Source organism: Canis lupus, chromosome 17 (genome assembly GCF_003254725.2).
Source record: "Canis lupus dingo isolate Sandy chromosome 17, ASM325472v2, whole genome shotgun sequence".
Classification (NCBI taxonomy): Eukaryota; Metazoa; Chordata; class Mammalia; order Carnivora; family Canidae; genus Canis; species Canis lupus.
The window spans coordinates 36,696,334-36,715,546 of NC_064259.1; the positions used below are offsets into that span (position 1 = coordinate 36,696,334).

The following is a 19,213-nucleotide window of genomic DNA, read 5'->3' on the forward strand; positions in this document are numbered from 1 at the left end:
AAAACAGATAGAGCTATTGTAACAAATTCTCTCTGCCCTGTCCTTTACTAGAATACTTTCAAACAGGCAAAAAAGAGAATAAAGAAATTGAATAAAATGTCTGATAAAAGCTCAGTCTTCTTATGTGGGTACTAAGACCACAGAGTGAAGTCCTCTACATCCTGGCATTTGGGAGCAAGCCCCATCAGAAATATACTCTATCTGCTCAACTTACAACAGGAGTTCTACCCTGCTGTCCAGAAGAGATCCCTCATCCAAACTCATTATAAAGCTGCAATAATTAACATGGTGAGATCTTGGGGGAGGGCTAGACAGATAAACCAGAGGAAGAGAACAGAGCCCAGAAACAAACCCATCAAACATGAACATTTGATTTTTTTACAACAGACCAGCGGGGGAAAAAATGATTCTTTTTCCTCAATGAATGATGCCAGAACAACTGAGTATGACAACAGGAAAAAAAAGTAAAACAGAATTTGTCACCCCTACCTCACAGTATACAGATACAAAAATAAATTATGGATGACTATAAATTTAAATGTGAAAAACAAAACAATCTTTTAGAAGAGACTACAGTAAAATATTTTTATTATCTCAGGATATTTAAGTAAAACACAGAAAATACTAACTACAAAGAAGGTTAATAAATTTGAATACACTAAAATTATGAACTTTTAATTAAAAAATACCATCATGTAAAGCCACAAAATAAGCAGGTATTTGCAATACATAATCCACAATGAAGGGGAAAAAAAACCCTTACAATCCAAAATAAAGAATTGTAAATCAAGAAAAAAACAATCACAGAGAAACTAATAATTATAAGAAGACAGAAAGACTTGAACGGACAACAACAACAAAAAACCCAAATGGGACAAACATATGAAAAGAGGCTCCATCCCAATAGTAATCAAGAAAATGCAAGCTTAGTTACAATGAGCTACTTCACCAGATGGCGAAAAACATGATGGATGACAATATCAAATGTGAAGCCACAGAAATACAGTCTCTCATACGCTACCCCTGGGAATAAAAACTGGTAGAACTACTTTGGAGTAGAGTTTGGCATTAAGGTAAAGGTAAAGATGCTTATACTGTAAGACCCAGCAATTTTAGTTCTAGGTAAATACGAGCACCTGTGCAACAGGATACATGTGAAAGAATGCAGTAGCACTACCCATAACCTCCAAAAATGGAAATCAGACCAAATGTCTACCAACAATGAAATCTAGTATATTCAATATTGGCATATGTTGCAGCTCAGAAAATAAAAAAAGTATATGCTACAACAACTATGAATCTTATAATGTTGAGAAAAAGATAACAGAAAGAACACATACAATACTATTCATTCTCTTCCTATAAAGTGTAAAAACAGGCAAGGAAAATCTGTATTTTTAAGGATGACAGCATTAGTAGTAAAACTAAAACTCTAAAGAAGAGCAAGGAAGTGATTAGCATGCAAGTTAGAACTCTAGTTATCTCTAGTAGGAAACAAAGGAATATGAGAAAAGAGGCATCAGAGGGTAATGCTGTTTCTTGACTTGCGAAGTCTCTACCTAGGTGTTCTCTTTTTAATCAGCTATGATACTACACATTGATGTTTTATGCATTTGCAAGTAGAGCCTGGGTTCGTCTCTCATGAATAAATAAAATCTTAAAAAAGCAAACAAACAAACAAAAAAGGAAAACCAAAATAAAAGCAATACACTAAAACAGTTCATGTTAAATGACCGAAGCTTCTGAATGATAAATTTTCTTAAGTGTTATCAGGTTTCCTTGATATAGGCAACTAGGTCTCCAATGCTGACTAAACGGGGACAAATAGGACCCCTGATAAATTTCTCACACTCACTCCTGTCTGTTTTTTCAATATGCCAACTTAATCTTACTTTTTTGGGTATTCGTTCACATTCCAGTTTTACTTCCCATTTTATTTTCTCTTCTTGTGTTTCTTCAACTTCTGTATCATCTATTCCATCATCGATTCTGCAGCAAAAACATCAAATGACACAAGATGGTTTTTTCAACCTGAAAATGGTTCATACCATTTTAAAATTAAAGCATTAAAATTCACAGATTTGGCTTATCTTCTACTTGCCCTCAAAGAAGTCCCAAATTCAAATTCTACTCCAAATACTCCAAGGAATATTGTACAAATTTATGATAGGCTGTACATGTCAACTTGTGTTTGTAAGTAAACCATAAAGCTGAAATTTTAGTTTACATAATCTTCACGTTCTAGTATCAGGAGCTGTATAAACCACCCATTCATTCATCGCTCCATTCATTCAACAAATATTGAGTGTCCACCATATACAAGGCTGTAGGCTTTAAATCCTGGAATACAACGATGAAAAAGACCTTGTTCCTGCCTTCTGAGAACTTCCTATGTACGTGGGAGGGAAAAAAAAATACAGAAATTTTAATATAGGGATGCTTGGGTGGCTCAGCAGTTGAGCGTCTGCCTTCAGCTTAAGGTGTGATCCCAGGATTCGGGATCAAGTCCCACATTGGGCTTCCTGCAAGGAGACTGCTTCTCCCTCTGCCTGTGTCTCTCATGAATAAAGAAATAAATCTTAAAAAAAAAAAAGAAATTTTAATATAGTATGAATACCATAGTACATATATATGGGGAACTCTTAACCTAGATTTGGGGGCCAAAGTCTTCTAAGCTTAAAAAATATGTAAGGGTTAGCAAATAGGGACACCTGGCTGGCTCAGTAGATAGGGCATGCACTCCTGATCCTCAGGTTGTGAGTTCGAGCCCCACAATGAGTGCAGAGATTACTTCAAACAAACAAACAAACAAACAAACAAACTTTACAAAAAAAAGTTGGGTAGCTCAGTCAATTAAGCAGCTGCCTTCAGCTCAGGTCATAATCCCAGGGTCCCGGGATGGAGCCTGTGTCAGGCTCCCTACTCAGCAGGGAGTCTGCTTGTCCCTCTTCCCCCCAATGCACACTCTGTCTCTATCAAGTAAATAAATAAAATCTGTAAAAAAAAAAAAAAAAGAAAAAAGAGAGAGAGAGAGAGAGAGAAGTTAGCAAACAAAGGAACGTACGGAAGAATAGTATTTCAGGTAGAATCCAAGGTGCCTTTCAAGGTCAGGAGAGGACCTAACTTACATTCAAGCAGGAAGATGAAAAAGAAAGGTGTTTCTAGACTTGCAAGGATTGAGAAGTTGAACATGCAGAGAGACATTGTCTGAGACCATGATTTGAGGATACTCTACCAAAACGAAAAATGAACCCAAGAAAGATGAAGATGGGAAATATAAGAAGCTGGTGAACAAAGATGGCACTGAAATTTATATACAAATCTAAATAATGGCTTACACCATAAATACAGAGGGCTGAAAGCATTTGTATCTGGACAAGCAGTGACTACTGAATAAAAGCTTAAGATAGGAGTTACATGCCAGATTAAGTCAAGAAGGCAATGTGTACTTTCTCAAAAAACGTGCTACATATGGAATGCACTACCAGAACAAGAATGTGAATAGTGGCTTTGAGCTTTCTTGCAGTTACAGGAGGAGCTCAGGCTTCACAGCTTCATCCAATTCAACATTGATTTGTCCCTACAGAGCCTGAGTTTCGTCTATCAGATAAAGCACCAAGTTGTGAGCCTCTATGGAAGCCATCACTGCAAGAGCCATTAAACCAAATGTTGCAAACCTTCTTTGCTCCAGTTATCAGTAATAAATCATCTAACAGAGTAGGAAGCAACATCTCTTGAGGCAAAGCAATCATGACGATAATGACTGTAAGAGCAGTAACAGCAGCGGCTGACACTTGCATTATGCTTACTCTGTTCCAGAAGCGATTCTATGCATATTATCCACATCACAACAGCCCTATAACATATATACTAGGGCTTAGAAGCCCATTTTACAGATGAGAAAACGGAATTACACAAAGCTTTATAAAACTTGCCACACACCTAGTTAACTAGTAGAGCTGAGATTTGAGCTCAGGCAGGCAGGACCAACTTCCTAGCCAACACATCCACCTGGATAGCTACTTGACATATTTTTAATAGAGCCCAAACTGAACTCTTGACCTAATCCTCCTGTTATTTTAAACAGCAACTTCACCCTTCTAATGACACCTTTCTAATCACCCAAAACCTCGAAGTCAACTTAGACTCTTCTTTTAATATTCCCCAACCAATCTGTGAGAAAATAAAGTTTATCTTCAAAATACATCCATATTTGGTCACTTCTTGCTACTAATACCATGATCCAAGCTACCCTTGCCCTGTTATATTCCACTCTCAACACAATCAGAATGACCCTGCTAAAATGTCACTCTCTGTTGAAATCCTCCCAATAAATAGCCTTTCATCTTATTCAGGGTAAAAGCCAAAGTCCTTCTTATGACACCTTACAAGCCCCTACATGATTTGCCTCCCTGACCTTATCCCCAGGTACTTCTCAAGTCCTATTTCTCTTCAAGTCCCGCCACACTAAGTCCACTCCAGCTGTCATTCTAGCCACTTTGCTCCCATCACCTAATCACACCATGCTCACTCCTCCTCAAGACCTTTATATTCTGCTATAAATCAACCTTCCTCACCACCCTACTCAAATATTACTTATCAGTGATATACTGAGGCTTTCTTTAACTACCTTCTATAAAATATCTACCTTTCCTATCCCCCTACCCAGCTTTCATTTTTCTCCATGGCATTTATCATCACTTAAAATACTATTTATGCATTGTCTGTACCAGAAGAATATAAATCTCAGGGAGATGTTTATCTCTTTTATTTATTTATTGCAATAGCCCCATGGTCTAGGAAAATGGCAGGTGCCCAAGAAATGAGTAATCCCATCATAAAATTATTAGGAAAAAAAATCCAAAAACCATAAAAGATTTATTCATGTGACCTTATTTAAAACAAACAAAATAAAAAACCCTTTATGCAATGAAAATAATGCCATAAGCAGAGTCAAAAGACAAATAAATCGAATGCAAAATATCTGCAGACTAGAGATCCTAAAATTTTAAAGAGAAAGACTAATGAAGAGGAAAACGGACAAAGGATATGAACAAGAATGGTTCACAGATGCTTTCCATACTTCAATACTATTCTTTACCTAACATTTTGGCAAAAATCCAGAAGTGTCTTTCATGTAGTTCAGTAAAGTTTTTGTGAATAGAGTCTTTGGTCCAACACATTTCCAAATTGATAGCTGCTATTGTTTCCTTACACACAGTTATTGTCTTTTTTTGTGATGATTCACCTTGCTGAATTCTCTTATGTTTTTTAATAGTTTAACTGATTCCGCTTGACTTCCTTTTTAGGTGATCATATAATCTGCAGGTAGTGTCTTTTTCTCTTTTCAATATTTACAGATCGTATTTTATTTTAGTTGTTTTGCCTTAGAAACACAAACATGGATAACTTAATCCTAGTTCTGCCACTTACACTGTGCAATCTATCCTCTCTGTGCCTCAATTTTCTCATCTGCAAAAACAAGGACAAGATCTTATCTTCAAGGTTAAGTAAGATTAAATGACATATTTCATGTAAAGCCCTTAGTAAAACTCTTGACAGTAGCCTGAATTAAGATAGTGATTTTACTTAAGGTATTTGTGACAGAGAGAAGTGAACATATTTGAGTGCTGTCGCGAGGTAAAAATCAACCAGAATAAGGGATGGATATGCTGAGAATGAGAGAAATAGAGGGAACAAAAGGCTGTGTGTCTTGGTTTCAGCTCAGGGAAACTGGGGGGGGGGAGGGGGGGTACAGGTTTAGAAGTTGGTTTTTAGCACTTCAAACAGAAAAAAAAAAAAAAGTAAATGAATATCTAGGTGTTAACACACTGCACTATACACGTCTCTAAGCACATCAATAAACTAGCACCATTTAGCCAGCGCTGTCAGTTCCTTTCTCAACCTATAGGAAATGTTACATCCCAATGGTGTTTGCTGCTTTATTATGGTCTTTCGGGTTTTTTGATACAAATCAACGAACTAAAGGTAAACCATTCACTATTTACCCTCGTTGCTTCAAGAACTTAGGGTTTCGATTTTTTGCACAAAAAGAAAAAAAGAAAAGAAAAAAAAAGCGTTTAGCATGTGTCAGTGAGCAACCTGTCCGCTAGGAGCTGACGGTCTGGTGGAGGGACGAGTACAGTGGGAACACACGGAGGTTTCTAACCGCGTCTAGAGGGTCAGAAGCGCAGAGAAAAGGGAGCATCCTGGGCCCCCCTTGGCCCCACCGCATCGCCGCCGGGACCCCGCTGCTCCCCTCCAGCAGGGTCCTGGTACCTCTGGCCGTGGCGGCTGACGAACGGAGAGCCCCATCTCCGGCTTCCATCCCTGCGGCCCCAAAGAGACCTCTCCACGCCTGACCCCCCTCGCCGGCCGGGCGGACCCCACGCGCTCGCCCTCCCGCGACCCCGCGGCGTGGTCCTCACGCGGCCGCGGCGGCCTCCGAACCGAACCAGAAGGCAGACCCCGGAGGGGCCCCTGAGATCAAAGCGTGAAAAGACAGGGAATCACCTTTCATCAAAGTCCGCGGTCGGTTTTTTACCCAGAGCCGGGTTGGGGGGTTTGGAGAAAAGATTCTCAAAATCCATCACCCTCGCGAGGGCCCGGCAGCTGGAGTAACAACCAACGCGTGAGAGGAGGTTGGACCCGGCACTGCGCATGGGCCACAGGCCGCGGCGCGCATGCGCCGCCCCGCCCCCGCGCACGCCCTCTTGCTCCTCGGCGGCTCTGCGCAGGCGCCGGTCTGATTGCTTTTTTTTTTTTTTTTTTTTTTTTTCTGGTTCGCTTCTTGATCTATAATCCAATCTATTAGAGTTTTTAACCGGCGACCTTGGGATTCTCCTTCTTTCACTTTCATTAGGGGAGAGAATTGTATCAAGGCAGGAAAATAGAGCACATATTTGGGAAACAGAGCTGTTGAGTTTTCCTTACTATAATGCCTATGGGACACTGGAAATTGCAGGAATAATGAAAAGGAAGCCTCAAACAGTAGGCTAGGCTGGTGACCTGACTGGCTCCTATTGGGGAGGGACTGCTTGATTCCCGGCACGAATCAGGGTCCACTTCCCAGACAACTGAAGGGAAGTTTACTTTTTCTTGTTGTTTATATTATAGGCAGTCCCTTTTTGTATAAGAATCGTTACTAAAAACTGAGAGGAAAATTGGGGATTAAGATATTATCCCATTTGGAGGAAAGTACTAGGTCATACAACTCAGATTATTACCATACATAACATTTTCATATAAAATGTCCAGCCCATGGAAGGAAATTAAAATATGTAAAAAAGCAGCAAACATAGCAAGAAAAACTGACCTGCAAAGGCATCGGCTACTAGCCTTTTCAGATAAAAACTATAAAAAAGCTAAGTATGTGGTAAATTTACAGGAGACCACTGGCCCTGAGGCATGAAACACCAAACTTTCCCAGAAGATAAGGCCTGACTACCTTTGAAAATAGCTGCCACTAATGCCTGTAAGTCCATTCAGTGTCTTTTCAATATATAAGTAAGCATCTGAACACCTGCTTCTGCATGTAGCCCCCCCCCCCCTCCCTTTTTCCCATGCCTTCTTTAAAACCCTCCAGCTTTGGCTGGACAGGGAAGATGGTGTTTGAGAACCACCAGCAAATCTCAAGGAAAGTAGGCTGTTTCTGCTATAGACCAAGGGACTTAGGTCAGCAAGCAAGGAGTACATAAGCTTGAAGCAAGTTAACTCTTAAGACCGACAGGAGTGCTTTTACAGATTGATTTTTTTTTTTTAAAGATTTTATTTATTCATGAGAAACAGAAGAAGAGACATAGAGGGAGAAACAGGCTTCTTGCGAGAAGTCTGATACAGGACTGGATCCTAGAACCCCGGAATCACAACCTGAGCCACAGACACTCAGACACTGAACCACCCAGGTGTCCCCTACAGATTGATTTTTAAAATGGGCCCAATTCTCTACATTTTCCTACATTTCCACATTCTTTGCAATATGACTTTGCAGCTCCCGTCAAGTGCAACTCCTTTTTATTTAATCTCCTCTTTAATCTAAGTTGAATTTGTAACTTACTTTTTGCTAATAGAATGCAGCAGAAAAGGCCTGCCAATGCCAACCCAAGGCTCTAAGAGGCCATGTGTGTGTCTGCTTTGTCTTGAACTCCTGCCTTCTCCAGAACAAGCAGCTCAGGCCACCTTGCTGAAGAGAAGAGAGAGACATGTGGAGGATAAGACAAATGGCAGAGAGTAACAACATCCTGTTAACAGCCAGCAAGGCCCTAAAAGCAAAAGCAGCCAAGCCAACACACAGCTGGCCACAGACACACAGTGGAACCCAGTGGACAACTGAAGAATCTCCCAGATGATCCCAGTCCAAACTGCTGACCAGCATTGTAAGCTAAATAAGTAGTTGTTTTAAGCCAACAGGTTTTTAAAGTTTATTATATAGCAAAACCTGATAAAAAGGAAACTATAAAAAGTGCCATTAAGGAGCTGAAAAAGAACTAAGTAGAGCTTTTATTGATTGATATTTATTTATTTATTTATTCATGAGAGACACAGAGAGAGACAGAGACATAGGCAGAGGGAGAAGCAGGCTCCCTGTGGAAAGCCCGACAGAAGACTCGATCCCAGGACCCCAGGATCACAGACTGAGCCAAAGGCAGACACTCAACCACTGAGCCACCCAGGTACCCCCCCAAGTTAAAAATATGCTACTTTTAGAAGTTAAAAATATGTTACTGAAATTTAAAAAAAAATCAATAGATTGTGTGGTACTTTTAAAATGTGTTCATAATGGGATCCCTGGGTGGCGCAGCGGTTTAGCGCCTGCCTTTGGCCCAGGGCGCGATCCTGGAGACCCGGGATCGAGTCCCACGTCGGGCTCCCGGTGCATGGAGCCTGCTTCTGTCTCTGCCTCTCTCTTTCTCTCTCTCTCTGTGTGTGACTATCATAAAAAAAAAAAAAAAAATGTGTTCATATAGGAATGCATGGGTGGCTCAGCAGTTTAGCGTCTGCCTTTGGCCCAGGGTGTGATCCTGGAGTCCCGGGATCAAGTCCCACGTCAGGCTCCCGGCATGGGCCTGCTTCTCCCTCCTCCTGTGTCTCTGCCTCTCTCTATGTCTATAATAAATAAGTAAATCTTTTAAAAAAATAAAATAAATAAATAAATAAAATGTGTTCATATAGGAATGCATGGGTGGTTCAGTGGTTGAGCATCTGCCTTTGGCTCAGGGTGTGATCCCAGGGTCCTGGGATTGAGTCCCATATAGGGCTCCCCATGGGGAGCCTGCTTCTCCCTCTGCCTATGTCTCTGCCCCTTTTTCTTGTCTCTCATGAATAAATAAATAAATAATCTTTTTAAAAAATAAAATGTGTTCACAAATTCCTTAACACTTTTCCCTTCAAAAGCTGGAGCCTATTCCCTTTTCCTTAAATGTGGACTAGATCTAGCGACTTCTAGCATATACAGTGTTAGGTATTAGATGCTGCCCAACTTCTGAGGCTAGGTGGTAAAAACCACTGCAGTTTCTGCCTTCCTCTCTTCAATTGTCAACCCAAAGGGAAGTCCGTCACCATGTCAGAAAGCACTCCTGCAGCCTGTGAAAAGCCAGCCATGTGAGTGAGCCACCTTGGAAGCTGGTCTGCCAGCACCTAACTCTGGGACAGAACTAACCAGCTAAGTAGCTCCTGGATTCCTGATCCACGAAAATATAAGAAGGTAAATGTTTATGTAACTGGACTTGGGTCTTTGGGCCCAGCAATGGTAGAAATGAGGCTGGACCCCAAATTTAAAAACACAGGCAAGGTTTTATTATAGGGGCAACAGCTGCAGCTGAAGGGAGACACAGTCATGACAAAAGTGTCAGACTGACTGGCTCTCTGAACAATAGCCAGAGAAACTTTTAAGGAGACTGAGGCAGGAAAGGAGTGATGTAGGGGCAGGGAATTCCAGGAAATTGGGGGCACAGGCCCAGTTGACAAAACATGCTTCTTCATATACCGTATATTTCATTTGCATGTGTCCACCTCTGTGTGTGTGCTTTAGCATTATAATGAGTGAAAAAGTCAGTGAAAGGTATATTTGCTGCCTATTTTATCTCAGAATAGTTTGAACCTGGTCTAGGCTTGTTCCTTGGCTGGTGCTTTCTGCAAGAAAAAGCAATAACAGTTCACAGGTTGTTCTGCAAGAGAAGTAATAACAGCCACCCAAGAGAGTGCCCGATGCATAGGGGCATTTTCCCAAGGTCCCTGTCTCATTTATGTTTTGTGTTTTTTTTTTTTAAGGTTTTATTTATTTATTTGAGAGAGGGAGAGAGAGAGGGAGAAGCAGACTCCTTGCTGAGCATGGAGCTCAATCCCAGGATCCTGAGATCATGACCTGAGCTGAAGGCAGATATTTAACTGACTGAGCTACCCAGGCACCCTCATTTATGTTTTAAACCACAAACATTTGGGATAATTTGCTATGTAGCAATAGATAAGTGATGTCTCTATCATTATAAAGCAGCTGGCCTAAACGTAGGATTATCAGATGACCTAGCAATACTATTCCTGGGTATATACCCCAAAGAACTGAAAACTGGGACTGAAACAAATATTTGCATACTCATATTCATTGCAGCAGGAGGGCCAATAGGTGGAAATATCCCAAGTACTGGATAAATCAAATGTGGTATATCCATACAATGGAATATCATCCAGCCGCACAAAGGGATGAAATTCAGATACGTGCTACAACACGATGAAACTTGAAAACAGTAGGCTAAATGAAATAAACCAGGCTCAAAAACATAAACACTGTATTTCTGCTTATATGGAGTATCTTGAGTGGGCAAATCACAGAGACAGAAATAGAGGCTTTCAGTGCTGGGAGAGGGGGAAAAGGAGTTATTGCTTAATGGTTATAGTTTCTTTTAGGAGCAATGAAAAAGTTTGGAAGCAGACAGTGATAGTTGCACAGCAGTGTGAATGTAGTTCATGTCACTGAAACTGTTGCTTCAAAATAGTTAAAATGGCAAATTTTATATCATATATATTTTACCACAAACAAGCAAATGACATAAGATGATAGAATGCTCTCTTGAGTCCCAGTTTCAGTACTAGCTAGATGTTTTGAGGATATATCCTATAAATCAGCAGTCAATAATATGGTGCTGTTTGTCCCATAGTCAGGATTCATGGGTCTGGGAATTAAGCCATGGAAATGCGAATGGACCCTTCCTTTATTATCCCTAGTAGAATTTTTTTGTCTTTAAAAAATTTTTGCTTTTAACCCCCAAAACTTGGGTTCTACTAGTCAAGAGCAGAGTTTTCAACCTTAACATTCTCACATTTTGGGGCTGAGTAATTGTGGGAGACAGTTCTGTGCATAATAGGAAGTTTAGCAGCATAGGGATGCTCTCCCCACTAGATGCCAGTAGCACTCCTTCCCTTGTTGGCACCTTTATAGTGGTTACAATATTTGTGTGCATTAAGGGCGGGGATGATTGTCACAGATAAACAAAGCCAGACATTAAAGCAGCAAAAACAGATTTCACTCAGAAATTACTAAGGACTGAGCTCCATTTAGACTTGTAGACGTGACTGGGTGCTTTAAAGGGAGAATAAAATAACATAATTCAATTTACACGAGATGTTCAAAAGGGCAAATCCTTTTGAAGACAGGATTTGACAGATTATTAGAGACAGAAAGCAGATTATTGGTTGCCTGAGGCAGGAGTGGCAAGGCGGGATTAATTGTAAATAGGCACTTTGGGGAATGGAATGTTTTTGCTTTTTGTTAAAGATTTTTATCTATTTATTCATGAGAGAGAGAGAGAGAGGCAGAGAGGCAGAGGGAGAAGCAGGCTCCATGCAGGGAACCTGATGTGGGACCTGATCCCAGGTCTCCAGGATCAGGCCCTGGACTGAAGGCTGCACTAAACTGCTGAGCCACCTGGGCTGCCTGGAATGGAATGTTCTAAAACTGTTGGTGATAGCTTCATTACTTGGCAAATTTATTAAAGGCACTAAATTGTACACTTAAAATGGGTAAACTTTCAGGTATATGCTTTTATATCAATAAAGCTATTAAAAAAAAATAAAGGGAAGGGGCACCTGGGTGGCTTAGTTGGTTAAGCGTCTTGAACTCAGGGTTGTGAGTTCAAGGTCACATTGGGATCTGCACTGGCCACGGAGCCTACTTTAAAAAAGGGGGTGGGGGTGGGGAGAATGAGAAGTGGGCTATCTGAATTAGCTACAGTAAGACTTAAATTAAGTAAAATAGTCACAATAGACAAAGACCTGAGAGTCTAACTCCAAATACTAATTAATGTTAATCAGACAACATAGATCTGCCTTTTGAGTTTCCTAGTTATGTATTATGTTGAAATGTGGCAAGTGCCTGCAGAATTATCTATCAGTGTGCAGGTCTTGTCAATGGTCACATTCAACTGTTTAAAAATGCAATTTCTTTTTTCTTTTTAATATTTTATGTATTTATTTATTCATAAGAAACACAGAGAGAGGCAGAGACAGAGGCAGAGAGAGAAGCAGGCTCCCTGCAGGAAGCCGAATGCAGGACTCCATCTCCAGACCCCAGGATCAGGCCCTGAGCCGAAGGCAGACGCTCAACCACTGAGCCACTCAGGTGCCCCTCTTTTCTCTTTTTCAAGGTACCTATTCAATTTTTTTTTAAAATTTTTAAATGTACTAATTGCGATTGTGATTGCTTCTGAATGCATTGCATTTACACGTTGACCAAACGCATTACCTACCACAAAGGTATGAGAGGATTTACCACTGTCCATCACTTCAGTACAAAACAAGGAACTTTCCTTCAGAAGGAAGTTAATTTACTACAGAAGCCAAACCGTTTGACACGTCGTTAAAAAAGGTCAGGTTCATAAGTATAAAGACCTGTGATGGCTAGTGTTTGTTTATAAAATATCCGTGTATATTTCACACATGGAATGTTAAGAGGTTTTTACTAAATAACTTAAAGCTGACTTGTTATTTTTATCAACTTTTTAAATTGCTTTTATCATTACGAATAATCGGGTAAATTTGCCATCAACTATGGGAAACAGTTAGGTGCCGAGCTATTTTCTTGAAAACGCTGCCGAGTACGAGACCTCACAAAAGGAGGCGCTATCCTGTGGCAGGAAGCGCATTTTCCCATTATTTTAAGCGACCGAGATTTTTCTTACGAGAGTCTACACCCGCGTGTCCTTTGACCACCCCGCCCAGGCCGCAGAGTGGCCTTGGGGGTCGGGCTGCGAGGCCGCGCCTCGAGCCCCGTCAGCCCGTCCCTCAGCCCGTCCCTCAGCGGGGCACGCCGCGCCAGGCCCAGGGGCGCGGAGCAACAACGCGGGGCTCGCAGGCCGCCTCCCCCGCCCGGTTCTACCTCCGGCGCCGCCCGGCCCCGCCAGCTGGCTGCCGCGTCCGCCGCTTCCCAGACGAGGACGGGGACCCGCCCCTGGCGGTGATTGACGGGCGGCCTCCTCCAATGGGCAACGCGCTCGGCCCCGGCGGGCCGGCCGAGGGCCGCGGCACGCGGAGGAATCTCTCCTGCCCTTTAGTCCCGGGCTAGGTGTTGCGGCAGGCGCCATTTTATCGAGCCGCCTGTCTCGGGTGCCGCCATGTTGGTGAGGAGAAATCACCGTTACGGCCAGTGTCCAAATCCCCGCGTCGCTGCACGCCGCCCGCCCGCCCGCTCCCAAGCCTCAGCCACCGGCGGCGAATAGAGACTAAAGCGGCAGCGCCGGCAGCGCGGGGCCGTTGCCCAGTGTTTGCAGTTAGAACCCCATCTCTCTGGCGTGGTTGTTAATAGACTGGAAAGTCTGTGTCTGTGTCGCTCACTAGTAACCGTGAGTTTTTACCACTTCGTCACCTCTCGGCGGCGGCCGGGAGCAGGTACCCGCAGGCGGCGCAGGGGTCCCCCCGCGCCCCGCCGCCGCCGGCCTCGCAGACCTGTCCTCCAGCCCCGCCCCGTTCTTGACCAAACATGACAGACTCTGAACATGCAGGGCACGACAGGTCGGGAACCCTTCTTGTCTGTCTTTCTGTCGGATGAGAGGAGGGGTCTGGGGCGGCGGGAGCGGGCCGGGGCCGCGCGCCTCCTGCATGACTTAGACGTCTCTGTGTGGCTCCCTCAGTTCCATGACGTGCGCCCTTATGTAAAGCCCAGGCTGGCGGCCGCGGGGGAGGTCGGCCCGGCCGCGCCCGCCTCCCCGCGCCGGGGTCCTTTCCGGCCGGCCCCGCCCCCGGCCGGCACGTGCGAGCCCCCCGCCCCCGGGCGTCTCCGTCTGCCGCTCGGTCTGCGCCCGGCGCCTCCCGCGTGCTGGCTCGGTGCTGCGGTCCAGCCTGGCTGCGGCGGAGCCTCTCCCAGCGCAGGGTCCGCCGTGCGCTTCCAGATGGGACCAGCCCGGAATTTGTAGTAGCTGGTGTTGTAGTTGACTCCTGCCCGAGCACACTTCTAAAAATAAACTTTTCTTTTTTTTTTTTTTTCGGGGGGGGGGGGGATTTTTTAAACAACCCCCAAAGGCCATGTGTTTATTTATATAGTCTTAGTCCTCGGAATTTGAAAGCGTTTCAAATTAAAAATGTGAACACAAAGTACTTAGGCTTTGCGGACCTTAGTGTAGCACAGCTTTCTCCTAAGAGTACAAACTCCATGGATTATCCCATCTAGCTGCGTTTTCTAAATACTGTGTGTGATTTGAACAGTTAAGGGAGATTATGATATTTTTGCTGTGGCTCAAGGGGCCCATTCTTGGTTCCTCTTAGTGCTTTGGGGGGTATTTTCATATTCTGAAAAGCGCAAATAGTCTACTTAGTTGGGTTAGGTTTTTAATTTACATTGCTATCTACCTTAGTCGTAAAAACAGAAAGAGAGGGCTTTAGTTCATTAAATTACTGGAATAAAATACGTGGCATCGGATTCTTATTTAGAATATTTAGAAATAGGAAATTCCTATTTTGTGACTAGAAGTAATCAAAAGTATATATTGTAGTGTAAACTTAGGTACAGATCGCTCAAGTTTTTTTTACCTGTGGAGTAATGTGATGTGCTCCTGGCGAAGCATTACAAGCACTTTTTTTTTTTTTTTTTTTTTGTTAACCTCACAAGTAGAAATAACAAACATCACCGAAATTTGAAATATCTAAACATTTGGCAACCTTGAGAGTGATAAAAATACTTCAACAATTTTAATATCCTAGTAATGAAAGTAGATCTCCAGAAGGCAAGTCAATTAAACATAACAGTAATTTTTTATAAAGTAAAAAACAGTTCTTTAAAATTATGGCTACATAAGCTTGCACTTGACGTATCTTTCATGATTATTTTACATTATCTTGTCACTAAAATGACAGAATTCTTGGAATCGGCTAACTAATGTTTTGAGAAATTTCCTATTATGAATTTCCCACTCTGAGTATCTGTGGACAAACCGATGACTGGGTTTTGGACTAATGCAGCCTAAAGTTCATTATTTTGTATGGCAGAAGGAAATGTGTTCTCTGTCTACAAAGCAGCTTTAGTATGTAGAATTAGGTATTCTGTGTAATGAGGAAACGGGTCACCAAATTCAGGTATTGCAATAACTTTGCCAGTAAGGAACTGTGATGTCAGACTTTAAAAAGAATTTGGAATTTTAAAATACCAAATTACAAGTTAAAAAAAAATTTTTAAAGAAGTTTTTGTGGGATTTATTAACCACTTAGAACTAAGAACTAAAGATTAGATAATAGTGATTTTAGCCTTTTTTAAGACTAAGAAAATAATATTTACTAGTATTATTGAAACAAAAAGCAAAGCTTCATACTCAGTTGTTAAATGATGATACTATTTTGAGGCAAAAAGAGATGATTTAACTTTGACACATTTTTCTTTTCAACCTATACAAAAAGCAAAACAATAACATCAAAAAACAAAGTGAACTGGGAGTCAGGAAATGGTCTAGCTCCAGCTTTGCTACCACTTAGCTTTGTGAACTTGAGCAAACCTAGTTTCTTTGTTGATAAGAGGGTTCTGCAAGAGTTTTTCAAGTTCTTACAAGGTCAGTGTATTTCATCCTCCTCCTGAAAGTTTTTTTTTTTTAATATTGCTATCATTTCTATCAACATGTGCCAAATTGAGAATAACTATACTAGATTAATGTTTTACAATCTTAGCTAATCATCAAAATCACTTTAAGAAATAAAGATTTTTGTCTTGCCCAGAGCTACTGAATCAGAATCTCTAGGGGAAGATTGTGGTAATCTATTTTTAATAGATTGTGATCCTTAAGAAATGTAGGGAAAAACGGACTAGTCTATGGAATCCTGAAATAATTCTGTGCTTCCATATTATAACTATTTTATACTATAACACAAGTTTCTGTGAATTATGTGAAGATATATTTGAATTCTGGTATGTGGAGCCAGGCATTGTTTCGAGGATATTCTTTTTCTGACATTTTTGAAAATTAAGGCATACTGTGAATATAGAGGAAAAAGTTGAATATATGATTTTTATTTACAACTACTGTATATGAATTAAAGTATTACTATTATAACTTACATCAGAATGAGATTTTAAATTAAAATTCACAAAAGGAGCTCTTTTTTCTTTAAAAAAATTGAATTTTACTTGCACATGTTTTGTATGATGAACATTTTGCACAAGATTTGTTTGCCAAATGAGGTTACTTTTTCAAAAAATACTTTAAATATTTTCATGCCTAGAGTGAAAATACGATATTTTTATTTTTATTTTTTATTTTTATTTTTATTTTATTTATATCCATAAATAAATTTGTGGATATACAGAATATTGGTAGAGGTGGGTAGGATCTGAGAAATCAAGAGTAGAGGTGGAGAAGGAGTTGGGGGAAGCCAAAGGGAGATAAAATTCTTGTGTCTCTTTTCATTCAATTCTTCTCTTTCATCCGGTTCTGTTAGGTACAACTTCAGCCACCTAGCTTTATATTTCACTGGATGATGACCCAGTTAAAACAATACACAAACAACTTTTAAAGGCTAAACACTAGGAGTCCCTGTTTGGACACATGTACAGTAGGGTAGGACAGACAAATATACACCTAAGTAACTATTACATAATTTTCTGAAATATGCTGAAAGCAAAAAGGTTTACAGGGTCTGCACTGGGAAGAATAATTTTAACATGAGTAATATAAGAGCTTGTGATTCTGAGAGTCTTTAATTGGTAAGAGCTATATATTATTCCGTAAGAGGTTAATTTATTCTTTGCCCATTATGAATGACTTTCTCACCTTCTTTCCCTCCTCTCTCCACTTTCCTTCCTCATATAAAACAAAAACAAAACTCCCAACTAGTCAGAATCATAGTAGTTTTTTTCTCCTCCCACTCCCAGCACATAATGACTGAAACATTGCCAAGAGACTACACTGGAAAATTAAGGGATGATGACAGAGACGCTGATTACACTTTCCATTTGTAACACGGTTTTCTTTTGATTCTCACATTAATCCCATGAGGTAGTATACTATTACAATGCTCAGTAACTTGTCTACAAGATCCCACAGAATAGGGGCTAGATAAGAGGCCCAGGTATGCAAACTCCTACCTGAAGTATTATTTTCACTCTTCATTATGTTTGCATGGGGATGTAATACAATAAGTTCTAGCTTTTAACTTTCTAAATTGTTAGAAATTGTAATGTGGTACATGTAAGAGAGCCCTACGTTCTCAGTAAAACCTAGGTTTTGATCCTGATTTTTCCTCTAACTTGGTTGATATTTTTCTATTTTCCATGATTATTTTTCTTATTTGTGAAATAAAGTAGTTGAACTAGGTGATATTCAATCTTCTTTCCTACTTTAATGTCAGTAATTTTAATTTAAAAGATTGCAAATGCCTTATTTCACATTAGAGTTCACTTGATGTTCTATAAAATACATGGTTTATAAATTAATTTGTGTACTTGAGCAAATGCCTCCTCTCAGTAGGCTACTAATGAATTTATTTTTAATTGTAAAATACACATGTAAAATTTACATCTCAGCTATTTGTAAGTGGACAGTTCAGTAGTGTTAAGTACCTTCCCATTGTTGTACAACCTATCTTTAAGAACTCTGTTCATCTTGCAAAACTTAAATTCTATCAGTTTATTTTTTACTCCTGAATCTACTAATTTGACTATTGTTAAAACTATCAAAATGAGCTTTTCTTTAGCAAATGTAAAAAACCCAAGGTAAACATCATGTTCATATTTGATGTGGGAAAGCACTTTGACTTATTAGACATTTTTCTTTTCCTAGTCCTTCATAAGTATACTATTTCATTTACTTTTAAATTTTCATTGATTAGATTTTCATTCAGCAGACTTCTGTGCAAAGTATATAGTGTTAAGCACTGGGATTTGCTCTCTAGGATCTTATCATGTAGTAGGAGAAATAGACTGGTAAATACATAGTTATAGCACTAGTACTATAATAAAGTTATAAATTGAGGGCAGTGGTGACATAGGTGGGGGTTTCAGGGAGACATCATGGAATTAGCTACATCTGGAGGATGAGTAAAAAGTTTGGCTAAGCAGATTCAAGTATATGAAAAACATGAAGATGTGAAATGGCATAATGGCTTCAGAGAGGATAAAAAAGTATGTGAAGCATGTACAACGTATTTTGGGGAATGAGGAAAAGGCTTCGGTGAATTAGGGATCTGACCCTGTATGATAGAAAGATCTCATCAAAGTTTTTAATTTTTTTTAAAGTTTATTTACTTAAGTAATCTCTATACCCAGTGTGGGGCTCAAACAACCCCAAGATCCAGAGTCACATGTTCTTCTAACTGACTGAGGCAGCCAGGCAGGTGCTCCTCTCATCAGTTTTTTATTTTTTATTTATTTATTTATTTATTTTTTTTTTTATAAATTTTTTATTTATTTATGATAGTCACAGAGAGAGAGAGAGGCAGAGACATAGGCAGAGGGAGAAGCAGGCTCCATGCCCCAGGAGCCCGACGTGGGATTCGATCCCTGGTCTCCAGGATCACGCCCTGGGCCAAAGGCAGGCACTAAACTGCTGCGCCACCCAGGGATCCCTCATCAGTTTTTTAAACAGGAGAATGTTCAGATGCATTTTTGGCATGATATCTTAAGGGGCTAGGTGGAGGCAAACTACAGAAAGGGAGATCAGTAAAAGGAAGACAAGTTAAGGAACTTTCAATAATTTACATTAAGTATTAAGCACCTAATATTTAATATATGTTTGTTTTGGACTTC

General features: G+C 40.6%; 2 protein-coding genes across 18 annotated transcripts in view; one reads left to right on the top strand and one right to left on the bottom strand.

Annotated features, from left to right (window-relative positions):
• ZC3H8 (zinc finger CCCH-type containing 8) overlaps positions 1-14,105 on the bottom strand; it is a 36,148-nt gene extending 22,043 nt beyond the window's left edge. For 12 of the 13 annotated variants that reach the window (XR_007403272.1, XR_007403271.1, XR_007403270.1 and 9 more), the window contains exons 1-2: positions 13,936-14,105; positions 1,893-1,989 (exon numbers count right to left, since the gene is read on the bottom strand). Coding sequence is in view for 5 of the 13 variants with exons in the window: in XM_049096041.1 (XP_048951998.1) it covers positions 1,893-1,989; positions 13,936-14,090 (252 nt within the window). In the remaining 8 variants the exon portion in view is untranslated. Of the gene's footprint in view, positions 1-1,892; positions 1,990-6,513; positions 6,683-13,935 lie in introns of those variants that run through there. The other variant, XM_049096042.1, reaches the window with a different exon arrangement.
• The window catches only part of ZC3H6 (zinc finger CCCH-type containing 6), a 67,972-nt gene continuing 62,307 nt past the window's right edge, over positions 13,549-19,213 (top strand). The window contains exon 1 of one of the 5 annotated variants that reach the window (XM_035700443.2): positions 13,549-13,610. Coding sequence is in view for 2 of the 5 variants with exons in the window: in XM_025453930.3 (XP_025309715.3) it covers positions 13,970-14,001 (32 nt within the window). In the remaining 3 variants the exon portion in view is untranslated. Of the gene's footprint in view, positions 14,002-19,213 lie in introns of all 5 variants that reach the window. The other 4 variants (XM_025453930.3, XM_049096036.1, XM_049096034.1 and 1 more) reach the window with 4 other exon arrangements.